The sequence below is a fragment of the Tenrec ecaudatus genome, chromosome 14 (assembly GCF_050624435.1).
Source record: "Tenrec ecaudatus isolate mTenEca1 chromosome 14, mTenEca1.hap1, whole genome shotgun sequence".
In the NCBI taxonomy this organism is placed as follows: Eukaryota; Metazoa; Chordata; class Mammalia; order Afrosoricida; family Tenrecidae; genus Tenrec; species Tenrec ecaudatus.
Window position 1 is genome coordinate 82,496,520 of NC_134543.1, and position 11,193 is coordinate 82,507,712.

The 11,193-nt window shown below is 57.2% G+C and overlaps 1 protein-coding gene across 1 annotated transcript; it reads right to left on the reverse strand.

The window, feature by feature from the left end:
- Positions 1–1,831: 1,831 nt before the first annotated feature.
- PCK2 (phosphoenolpyruvate carboxykinase 2, mitochondrial) lies at positions 1,832–10,973 on the reverse strand. The gene is made up of 10 exons (XM_075530955.1): positions 10,787–10,973; positions 8,603–8,854; positions 7,971–8,155; positions 7,675–7,878; positions 7,163–7,350; positions 6,699–6,861; positions 6,304–6,522; positions 3,679–3,816; positions 3,293–3,388; positions 1,832–3,054 (listed from the first exon to the last, which is right to left on the reverse strand). The coding sequence occupies exons 1-10, from the start codon at positions 10,813–10,815 to the stop codon at positions 2,600–2,602; spliced, it is 1,929 nt and encodes a 642-aa protein (XP_075387070.1). The 5' UTR covers positions 10,816–10,973; the 3' UTR covers positions 1,832–2,599.
- Between the last annotated feature and the right edge of the window lie 220 nt (positions 10,974–11,193).

The following is an 11,193-nucleotide window of genomic DNA, read 5'->3' on the forward strand; positions in this document are numbered from 1 at the left end:
GCCAACCTGGCCAATAAGAACATGTGGGATTACCAAAGTCACAGTTTTATTGAAGGGCAAAGAGATAAATGGCTCCGTGAGCCTCACTATTCTGTCTCTTGCTCTCTGGTGATCGGACCAGTGTGCGGCTGCCTTAGCTAGTTATCTGCCTCCACTTGCGAGCTACACTACCTGAGCCTTAGCTAGTTCTCTGCCTCCACTTGCGAGCTATACTACCTGAGGGGCACCCAACCCGTGGACCCTGTCACTATAGCTTGAGGTTTCTTTGAGACCTGCTTCGCCACACTGCTGGTGTGTACATCACTTGAGCTGGGGCCTGTCGGATCCGGTCATCTGGCTGATTGTTGGTGACCCGCCCTGCTATTTGCTGCCTGTGGCCAGACTGCCTACATTGCTCTATGGACGACTCAGCTGTCTGCTTCTTTGACCTTGGACCCAGCAGCCCTGGTGAGTTGAAAAACTGCTAGTGTAATAACTGTCTCACGGAAGTGAGTTGAACTGAGCCCTCTGTACTGCTCTGTGGACTAATTAGCTCTTTATTTCTTCATGTTGTATCTATCTATAAAATCCTAAGTGTCTTGGTTTTGTTTCTCTAGAGAACCCTCCCTAACATGCTTTCTCTCTCTCTTAGTTTTTATTGCCATTACTCATGTTTGCCTTAAACTGCAAATCAGGCCTATAAAATGTAGGCTGGCGGGGCTACGCTAATCAAGAGTGGAAAGGCAATGCTGGTTATCAGAATCACATGGTCACTTGGTGCCTGGCCTAACACCCACTGAGCTGTAATTCTCCCAACAACATTGTGAGGTGCAGACACATCACCACTTTACAGGTAGAGAAACTGAGTCGGACCATAAATCAGACAGTCTCCTGTGGGTTTGGCCTCTGTGATGCTGCTCCTGATGGTACTGGTTCAGTGATCACATGCTCGTCTAGAAGCTGTCGTCCTGGGTGTAGTTTGAAAGGCAATGTTCCTCACTGCTAATTGTTTCAGCATGTGATCCACGCCGACCTTTGGACGACTTCCTGCTCTCTAACTCCATACCTGGTTTTCCATGAGAACACTGGATGTTTGTTTCCTCCTCACATTCTCTTCTTCCAGGGAATTTTCAGTAAACCCATTGCCTTTCTTCTTAATTTGCTCTATTGTTCCGGGCACAGACTCCCATCTTACCCACCTCAGTTTTATCTCTCTGTTTCCTGAGCCAAACTCGGATCATAATCAACAAGACCCACTGCCACCGAGTTGATTCCGGCTCATAAGGGCCTTATTCAGGGTCCTTTAGGAGTCAGTCTTTGCAGGAGCCGGGAGCCTTGTTCTCTGGCCGAGTGGCAGGTGGGTTTGAACAGTCGGCTTTCCGGTTGGTAGCCCCAGGCCTACCAGATCACAGGAGAGGTTATATTTAGCAGATGCCACTGATTCATGTGGCCTGCTGCTCTCTTTTAGTTTTTCTTCCAAATATGATTTCAGAGAAATGTAGAGCAAGCCCTTATTTCTCAGCAGCGTCAGCATCAGCATTAGCCGGACGCTGATAAGCAGAGTTCTCCAGGACGTCCCAAAGTTGCAGAATGAGAATGTGCACTTTGGTTTGAGACGCCTGGGAGAGGTGACTTCTAAGATCCTTGTAATTCTAACACTCTATGGCGGAGACCTGGTGGTGTCGAAGTAGCATGTGGGCTGCCAACCACAAAGTCGGCGGAACACGGGCTTTCTGCTCCCATCAACAGTGACGGTCTCGGAAACTCACAGGGGCAGTTCTACCCTGTCCTACACTCACTGTGAGTTGGAATCCACTCAATGACAGTGAGCTCTTTTGTTTGGAATTCTTTTATTAGAGACACGTCTGTGTCCTTATTTACTTACTGTGTGGCCTTGGGAAAACTACTTCACATCTCTGTCCCTTGTTTCCTCCCTGAAGGGGTTGTTTCAGGAAATGCTTCAAATTTCTGCCTGGGATACATTAGGTGCTCTAGAAATATTAGCTGTCTTATTACTGGATACATTTTCAGGAATACTTTGCACTGCCCAATTTCAGGGAAGGCAGGGGAAGAACCAGTTTGAGAACCATGACAGCAGAAACAGGCTTTGGTGGCGAATGGGGCTGGAGCTGCATCTGCCTCAGTCCGGGGAGAAAGTGAACATGCGGCTGAGAGAGACCAAATGTTAGGCCTGAAGGTCACACTGGCCCGCTTGAGACCTCAGGACATAGGGGACCAGTACTTTCTAGCAATCCCCACGTGCGTAACCTAGTGGTTGAGCTGCCTGAGAGACAGAGCGTGGATACCAGCAGGCCGTGCCAGGCCCCGGTGGAGTGGCAGCCTCCTGGATGGGCTGGGGAGATGGCAGGGACTGGCATTAGAGGGAAGCCTGTGAAGACAGGCAGGAAATGAAAACAACACAAATGTTATGCAAAAGACACGAGCGTCTCTTATTGCAGGACAGTGGCGGGGGGGGGGGTGGGGGGGGGGGAGGGACGGCCTGCTCTCCTGCCCCCCGTAAGATGCTGGTTCTATGAGCTGCTCAGGTCGTGGCCAGCCTGTGGCTGCCCTGTTCCCACGTGGGGAGTGCTTTGCTCGCTTGTTGGCCCGGCGCCTCTGGTCACATTTTGCGTACGCGTCCCTCCAGGGCCTCCAGCTCTGCTAACACCTCCTTGGGTAGATCCTGGCTAACCTGCTCTGTCAGGTAGCTCCGAATGTCACGAACTTCCTGTTCCCAGAAGTCCTTGGGGAGTGAGAACAGCTGGGTGGTATCGACGGCTCCCAGGCCGCTGAGATCCAAGGCCCCTTCCTTTGGCACCAGCCCAATGGGCGTCTCTTGGGCACTGTCCTCGCCTTCTAGCCGCCGGCAGATCCAGTCTAGCACACGGGCATTCTCCCCAAAGCCTGGCCACAGGAACCGGCCTGCCTCATCCCGCCGGAACCAGTTGACATGGAAGATGCGAGGCAACCGGACCCCCTTGCGCCCCTCCATGCTCAGCCAGTGTTCCAGGTAGTGCCCAAAGTTGTAGCCAAAAAAGGGCCGCATGGCGAACGGGTCATGCATGATGACCTTCCCTGGAGAGGGGAGCAGGACAGGTTAAGGAGTCAGCTCCCTTCCTGAGGAAGGGGAGGGGATGTAGCTGGAGGAAGATGTGAGATGCTGCCGATTCTGAAATATGGGTAGACAGGGGGAACTGGGGGGGGGGGCACAGACACATTTAGGAAAGGAGCCAGGAATGGGCAGGCAGAGGGTTTGGCTCTGCAAGAGAAGTAGGAAGTAGGCACACACAGGAGAGGCGCAGGGGCTGCTCACCTTTGTGTTCAGCGGCGGCCGTGGACTCCGAGCGCATGGCGCTGCCTACAAATACCCCGTGGCGCCAGTGGAAGGCCTCATACACCAAGGGTACCCCTAGAAAATCAAAGCTCAGAGTGTGAGGCACCCCTTCATCCCTTCTGGTGATCTCAACTCCCATGCTTTTTCTCTCCCCCTCTCCTTTCCCCCGCCCCCCGGGCCTGTGTCTTCCCCCTATTTTGCAACCACCAAGAGAAAATCCCAGGGACGGACGGCTGAGGTTGGTGACCCAGGCTGAAGCTCTCTGAGCTTGACGCACAAGAGAGAAGTGGCCCAGAAGCTAGAGCCAGACCCTTTACCAGGAAGGCAGCCCCCCTGCTAAGGTCCAGAGAGCACTCCTGGTTTACCCTTGGGTCTTCGGCCTCCAAAGATGATGGCGTCGATGGGGACCCCCTCAGGGGCCTCCCACGCTGGATCCATAATGGGGCACTGGCGTGCCGGGGCACAGAATCGAGAGTTGGGATGTGCACATGGTTCCTTGTCACCTGGCAAAGGGAATGCAAAGGCGATTTCTTCCAAGGGTACAGCTGCCCCAACACACACACACACACACACACACACACACACACACACACACACACACACTCTCTCTCTCTCTCTCTCGTGCGCGCGCTCTCCCACATCTGTCTGTCTCTTCTTGCATAAGTATTAAGGAAGGTGGAGCTAGGCTCTCTTCCCCAGGAGAAAGGCAGTCTCTTTTCTGCCTAAGGCGCAGCCAGCTGAGCGATGGGGGACAAGAGTGGGAAGGGCGTTGGGGTGCATCAAGGAACTAATGCTTATGCCAATGTATAGTAGTTGGCATTGACTAGGCCTCAAGGGAATGATGTTAGATATTAGTGCCAGAAACTATTTCTTTATCCTTAAGATTATTGTCTAAATAAACATCCCAACCCACCACAGAAACTGAGATGGGCAGGCCAATACTTAGATGACTGCCATCAGCAAGGGGGAAGAGAGCCCCGTGAGCGATCACATGCCAACAGGCGAAGATTTTAAAGCTAACAGAATTTGGGTGATTTCCCTGGCACCACTGAGGCCCTGTTGGAGTGGGAGAGCTTGAAGAACTCAAACAGGAGCTTAATTTGCGCAGGAGCCTGCTATCCTGGTGAGGGGCTGGGCCCTACCCTACGGGGCTCCTCAATAGGCATTGAATCTTTTCCACTGGACATTGCTAAACAGACCTGGGGCAGGGGTGGTGGTGGGAGGTCAATGCGTCAGCGTCCTCCTGCTCCTCACCCAACAACGACCCCCATCTCAGACAAGAGCTGCCCTTCACTGTCCCCCATGGCTGTCCATGCAGGACCCTAGCAGAGGGAATTGTTCTGGAAGCTGGGCACAAGGCCCTGACTCTAGAGATGATGAGAGGGTGGGGACTAGCCTGTGGGGAGAGATGAAAGTTTCTTGGATTTCTCAGTTGGTGGGAAGGCTGAGTGGGCTTAATGATGGTGTTAGAGAAAATGAAGGGGGATTAGACAAGAAGGGAAACTGTGAGGCCAGACGGGCACACTTGAATATAGGCTTCAGTGACCACAAGGCCCCCTCTCCTTGCCACGTTCTTCTGAGTTCACATTCCCAGTCTCTGTGCTCCAGCTGCAGAAGGCCACCCAAAGTTGAAGGCCAAGAGAATTTGGGGTTGGGGGTAGAACTGAGCCGCAAAGACCCCCAGGTAATGATAGGGTTTTGAGACTAGCTTCTGGGAAAGGCTAAAGAGTTGGTCTGACTTGGTTTGGAGAAGAGATGGGGATGAGTGTGCTCAAGGGAAAGGGTCAACGACATTGACCTTTCTCACTGCCATCGAGTGGATGTGACTCACAGTGACCCTCTAGGTCAGGGGAGAACTGCCCCTGTGGGTTTCCATGACTGGAACTGTTTACAAGAGCCGAAAGCCTCATGTTTCTCCGGCGGAGCAGTTGGTAGTTTTGAACTTCTGACCTTGCGGTTATCAGTCCAAAGGTAACCACGGGACCTGTAGGGCTTCTCTCTCTAAATGGACTTTAGACAATGACTATCCACAGGGGATGGTAGGAGCCAAGTGGAGAAAGGGATGGTGGGGGTGGGGGAGACAAGAGTGGAAGGTAGACTTCCTTCATCCAGAAGAGGTCAAACGTAACAGGGTGTGGTGTGAGCCCGACTTTTCGTGACCATTTCCAAACCGGCCCGTCGCTTCTTTTAATTTTCTTCCCTTCTTATATTTCATGACTGTACATTTTTGTTTATCGTTCGCGAGGTAGTTAAAGTGAAACATGAGCAGTCCAAACTCCCTCTCTGCTCCCCGGAAGAGAAGCGTGGCTATCGAATTCTATAAAGCTTTACTGTCTCGGAAACCCTACGTGGGGCCAGTTCTGCTGTCCTGCGGCATTGCTATGAGGTGGAACTGGCCTGGCGGCAAGGGGCTTTTTGTTTGTCTTCCATGTGTTGAACCAGGAGCCCTGGTGGCCTGGTGGTTATGTGCTGGGCTGCTAACTGCAAGCTTAGCAGTTTGAAACCACCAGCCGCTCCTTGGGAGACAGATGAGGCTTTCTACTCCTATAAAGAGTGACAGTCTTCGAAACTCAGAGAGGCAGTTCTACCCTGTGCTATAAGGTCGCTGTGGGTCGGCACCGACTCTGTGGCAGTGAGTTTGGTTTTTGGGTGTTTGTGTGTATCAAGGAGTTACCATTCCTTTGGCACTGTTAGGCCCTTTGCATGCATTGTCTAATTTGATTCTCCTGCATAAGATAGGCACTGTAATAATTCCCTTCGTTCAACTTAAGGGGGAAACTGAAGACTAAGCAGGTGAAGCATTTAGCTAGGTCACAAAGCCGGTCAGCAGTGGTGGTGCCGGGGTCTTGCCTGGGCCTGGAAAACCACCAGCATTCACAACTTCCTGTGCTTTCCAGAGGTCCCGGGAGCTGGTTGGAGCTGGGGGCGCAGGCTTTCACATCATTAAAGCACCACGTCCCAGGACCTGTCACGGCCCCAACCCAACATACCAGGTTTCCAGGGTTTGCCCAGCCAGGAGGTCACAGTAACGCCAGGTGGAAGAGGCTGGTCAATGCCCTCCCAGTACACGCCACCGTCACTGGTCTCAGCCACGTTGGTGAAGAGAGTGTTACTCTGGATTGTGGCCATGGCGTTGGGATTGGTGGTGGCAGAGGTGCCAGGGGCCACCCCAAAGAAGCCATTCTCAGGGTTGATGGCCCGTAGTCGGCCTGCCAGGAGGAGAGGTGAAAGAAAGGGGCTAAATAGGACAAGCTGGGCAGGGCAGTCAGGGTGGGCTGTTTACAGGCTGACTGCCCCACCCCCCGGCCCCCAGGTCAAGCTGCCCAGGAAAGGCTCATAGGAGCCGTGGAGGGAGACGCTGATATGGTGGTCGAAGGGCTCTCACCTTCGCTGTCAAACCTCATCCAGGCGATGTCATCCCCCACACACTCCACCTTCCAGCCCGGCAGGGCGGGCCGCATCATGGCCAGGTTTGTCTTGCCACAGGCGCTGGGGAAGGCGGCGGCCACGTAGCGCTTCCTTCCGGCAGGGTTGGTGATGCCCAGGATCTGCACATCGGGGAGAGAGGGGACAAGGTGTCAGTGACAAAGGCCAGGGCAGTGTGTCGTGGGCAAGGACAGCTAGGGGATGACAGGGACAGCCTGGTGAGTCACTAAACAGGGCTGGGGTGGCAGCCAGGGGGAGCCCCATAAAGTGTAGCAGCCTGTGGCCAAAGCTTCTGGCAGAGTCCCTGCCCACCAGCCTGGCACCACCTGGCAGGGGGAGGCGAGACTGAGGCAGACCAGCCGGGCCTCGCCTCGTCCCCACCCCCCACCCCCAGCTGCCCCCAGATCCTTGCCAGGCCCTCACCAGCATGTGCTCCGCCAGCCAGCCCTCCTCGCGGGCCAGCCGAGAGGCGATGCGCAGGGCAAAGCACTTCTTGCCCAGGAGGGAGTTACCACCATAGCCGCTGCCGAAGGAGACGATCTCCCGCTGGTCGGGCACGTGGCCAATCAGCGTTTTCTCTGGGTTGCACGGCCACTGGCTCCCCGGCTCCCCTGGGGACAACGGGGTCATGGGGCTGCTGGCAGGGGCATGGGGCATGGGCGTCAGGGACTGGCAGGAGTTGACCGTTGGGAACGGTGGTGGCGCCACGTGCTTAAAGCTTCCACCTCATATGGTGTCCGGCTCCGTGCCCCTGTCCTTGCTGCTCCACCTGTGCCCACTGCTCGGCAGGCAAGCTCAGCCTTGGCCCGGCGGCGGGCCTGCATCCGGGGAAGTGGGCTTTCAGGGAGGATGGGTTCTTGGGGTCTCGGGGTAAGAAGGATTTGGGGTTCCCTACGATATCAAGAAGACCTCCCCTGGGCAGAGCAGGTACTCACCCTGCCCAGTGAGGGGCTGCCCCACAGAGTGAAGACACTTGACAAAGTCGCCATCTCCCAGGGCACGGAGCACGGGTGTCCCTAGGCGGGTCATAATACGCATGCTCGCCACCACATAGGCCGAGTCGGTGAGCTGCACGCCAATGCGGGAGAGTGGGGAGCCCACAGGACCCATGCTGAATGGAAGCACGTACATGGTGCGGCCTGTCAGGGAGAACGGGGCCTGGGTGAGGGATTCCAGCCGGGCCGGCCCCATAGCCCCCGCCGCCTCTGTTCCCCCCCACCGCACGAGTTACCCTGCATGCAGCCCGGAAACCTCTCATCCACGGCTTGCTGGAACTCAGCGGGCGACATCCAGTTGCCCAGCTGCCCACGGGCCCCACCAGCCGGGAGGGGAACGGTGTCCCGTTGAGAAGGCGTTACAATCACCGTCTTGCTTTCTACTCGTGCCACGTCTTTGGGGTCTGTGCGGGCCAGCCAGCTGGGGGAGAGGGTGGCTCAGGAAGATGGTGGCCAGTGCCCTCGGTCATCCCCGGCCCCCTTCTTCAGGGTCTGAATGTTGGCCTATTTCCCTCCACCCAATAGCATCTCATACCCTCCCCCCAAGGATTTGGGCCATCTAACCCCCCATACCCTGAGCCCTCAGCCTTCTGGGAAAAACAAAACAAAAATATAACTCCCCAACCTACTTGAACTTGTGGGCTAAAAAGATGGCCCAGAGTGCTTAGTTATATTTGCTTCTTTGTTGAAGAAAGGAAAACCACGGGCTAATGCCAGTTCCTGACTCGCTTTCCCCCAAAGCTCTCCTACTTGCTGAGTCCACTGGAGTGATCCAGTGGGCCTGGGCTTTGTCCAGATGGTGCATCCCAAACGGCTTCTGTCCAAGCCGCTGGCCTTATCACGGGCGCGGCTGGGCCCAGGGGCTTACCAGTTACTGTATTTGTGGAGCTTTCGGATGAGACCCTGCTGCTCCAGGAGGGCCAGGGTGGCAGTGTTCTCCGTCTCGGTCCCATCACAGATGTGGATGCTCTCTGGCTGGCACAGGCGGGCACTGCGCTCCACAAAGTCTCGCACCCCCACAGACAGCTGGCTCAGATCTCCACTGAGTACTCGCAGGGTCTGGACGCAGCGCCGGGGTTGTGATGAGCAGTCCCAGGGGCCCTGCACTCGCCAGTGGAGCCTGCACAGAAGGGGTGGGAAGGAGCCAGATGCGAGTTTGAGGGGCATGCCAGGAGGTCGGAGGGGCCCACAAAACGACGGCTAAAGCAGGTCTGACTGCAGGTCCCACGAGGAGTCGGTTGGAGTTGGAGATCCCGTCACATGTACCTTGTGGCCGGCCTCTAGGAGGCTTTATGAAGGTATGGTGTGATTAGTGATGCTGGCCTGGCTAAGTGAGCTAGAAGGCACATCTCGGGCTGTGTGTACGTGTACGTGTGTGTGAAGGCAGGCCCATCTGTCTTACAGCATGTAGAGCCCAGTGAGCTCATGCTTATCCATATGTGACCAATGTTCCAATTGAGCAGGCACCCTGTGGACCGAGGCCCCAGAAACTGCCCCAGTGATGGCTTCACGCGTCTGGTGTTTGGGCTCTCGGGCCTGTTCCTTCTGCTGTGCAGTACCGTGTTTAATAAGTGGAAATGGCAGCGGTGTGTTCCCGCCCCCCTTCTGGCATGTGCACTGTACGATTGTGAAAGTCTCAAACAAGCGCCCACTCTCTCAGGTGACACAGCCTTCTTCCAGGCCCGGATTCCTCATCTGGCTCGTGCACCGAGAGGAGCTGGTTGGGTGTTGGCCTCCGAGGTCCTCTTGGGCCAACAGGATTGTGTACAAGGTTGCCGTCAGGTGGGCCGTTGTGAACCATGGGGCAGGTTGACTGGTGGGAAATGAGCCTTACTGGTTGAGGTTCATGCCAACTCCCAGGAGGGCCTCGGGCCATGGTCTGTCCTCTCACTGGAATGTGAGAGGGAGAGAAGGGTCTGCTCCCAGCGGGGGCATGGCTCAAAGAGAGCAAAGGTCGAGCAAGGGGAATTGCCAGGGTCTCTCCCACCAGAAACTGGGTCCTGATGGGACCTAGATGGCAGGAGACTCAGACTCGGGGGGTGTAGGCTTCGGGAAGGGAGTCAGCTGCCTGTACAGGGCTTGCCTGTGGGAGCTAGAGCCTGACTGGGGTGGCTCCCACTGGCCTGAGCAGGATGGAACTCTTCAGGCTGCAGGGGACCTGGTTCTGCTCCACCCTTGGAGAAGCCCCCTCCATTCCCACATTAATTTTCAAGGCAATAGTCCCGAGGAGACTCTCTTGCCTGCAGCCAGGCTCAGGAAGCCCTCTCCCTGCAAGACCCCCTAATGGGGCCTTCTTAGGTTCTCCAGAGACCACCCACAGGGGACTAGTGTGTGGGAGAGGCTTGGGGTCAGAAGTGTCTCTGAACAAAAGCCAGGGCGGGTTGGTTGCGTGTGTGGGAAGGCTGGGGGCTGTGCAAAGGCAAGAGGCAGACAGACAGGCAGGCAGAGGGGGGCCTCAGGGCTCCTGTCCCAGACAGGAGAAGCAGCGGGCCATTAAGGCATGGAGGCAATGTGGCTCCCACCTCCCACCTTGCCTGCGTCCATTCCTACAGGCCCAGGTCCCTGGGGCTCCCGGGCTTCCCGCCAGCTCCCAGTCTCGGAGGAAGCCAGAATGGATGTTTACCATCGAACGCCTTAGAGGAGCTCGGTTCCCCAGGGACCCCAGCACCTCTGACCCCTAGACCCTACTGCTCCTCGCAACGGCCTGGGGTGCGGGCTGGGAGTCCCTGGCAGGGCCCTGGCATTTCCATCCCAGTAGGAAAGGAGAATCCGCGGAGACAGGGTGTGGTGGCGACCCCACCACGGCGAGGAGGGAGGGAGGGAAGGAAGGAAGTTCTGTGAGTGGCAGGCGGAGAGCAGCACAAGGCAGGGGGCGGGAGGAGGGGACGGAAGCGAGGCGCCGGGGACGGCGTGGTCGCCCCCCGCGCCCCCGATCTCCCCCGAGACACGCTGCCCGTGGGCCGTGGGACCCCGGCCTCCTCCTCCGCGGACGGCGAGGCGGGCGGGCGGGCGGGCCCGGGAGGTGCGGGGTCCCGGGCTGGGGGTCACTCACCGCAGGCCGGTGCGGTACACGGCGGCCATGGCACCTGGGCGGGGGGCTGCGGGGCGGCCTCGCAAACCGAGTGGAGCCGGGCGACGTGGAAGGCGCGCGCGGCGGGGCCAGCGGGAGCTCGGGCTGGGGCGGGAGGCGCTTAAAAGGAGGCGGGCGGGAGGGCGCAGGGGGCGGGACCCTGCCTGGCCAGCGCGACCCTCTCCCCGCCCCGCCTGCGGCCCCGGGGCTCGCCGGCCTGGCCTCCTGGGCCCAGGTCCGCCCAGTCGCCACCCCGGCTACCACCCTACCAGCCCGGACCTCCCGCCCGTCTGCCCATTGGAGGACCGGCCCGCTCCCCGCCCCGCGCCCAGCATGGCCCCTCCACCCATGATGTAACTTTGAGGACTCTTGCTCCCGGGAGATAAAGA

What these genes read in the sequence shown, in the direction of transcription:
- PCK2 (XM_075530955.1), bottom strand. Translation starts at nt 10,815, where the DNA reads ATGGCCGCCGTGTACCGCACCGGCCTGCG. An exon ending in CTCCACAAATACAGTAACTG is followed by an intron (nt 8,156 to 8,602) that starts GTAAGCCCCTGG and finishes CCTCTCCCCCAG; the next exon opens with CTGGCTGGCCCGCACAGACC. An exon ending in TGGAGGCCGAAGACCCAAGG is followed by an intron (nt 3,389 to 3,678) that starts GTAAACCAGGAG and finishes TTGATTTTCTAG; the next exon opens with GGGTACCCTTGGTGTATGAG.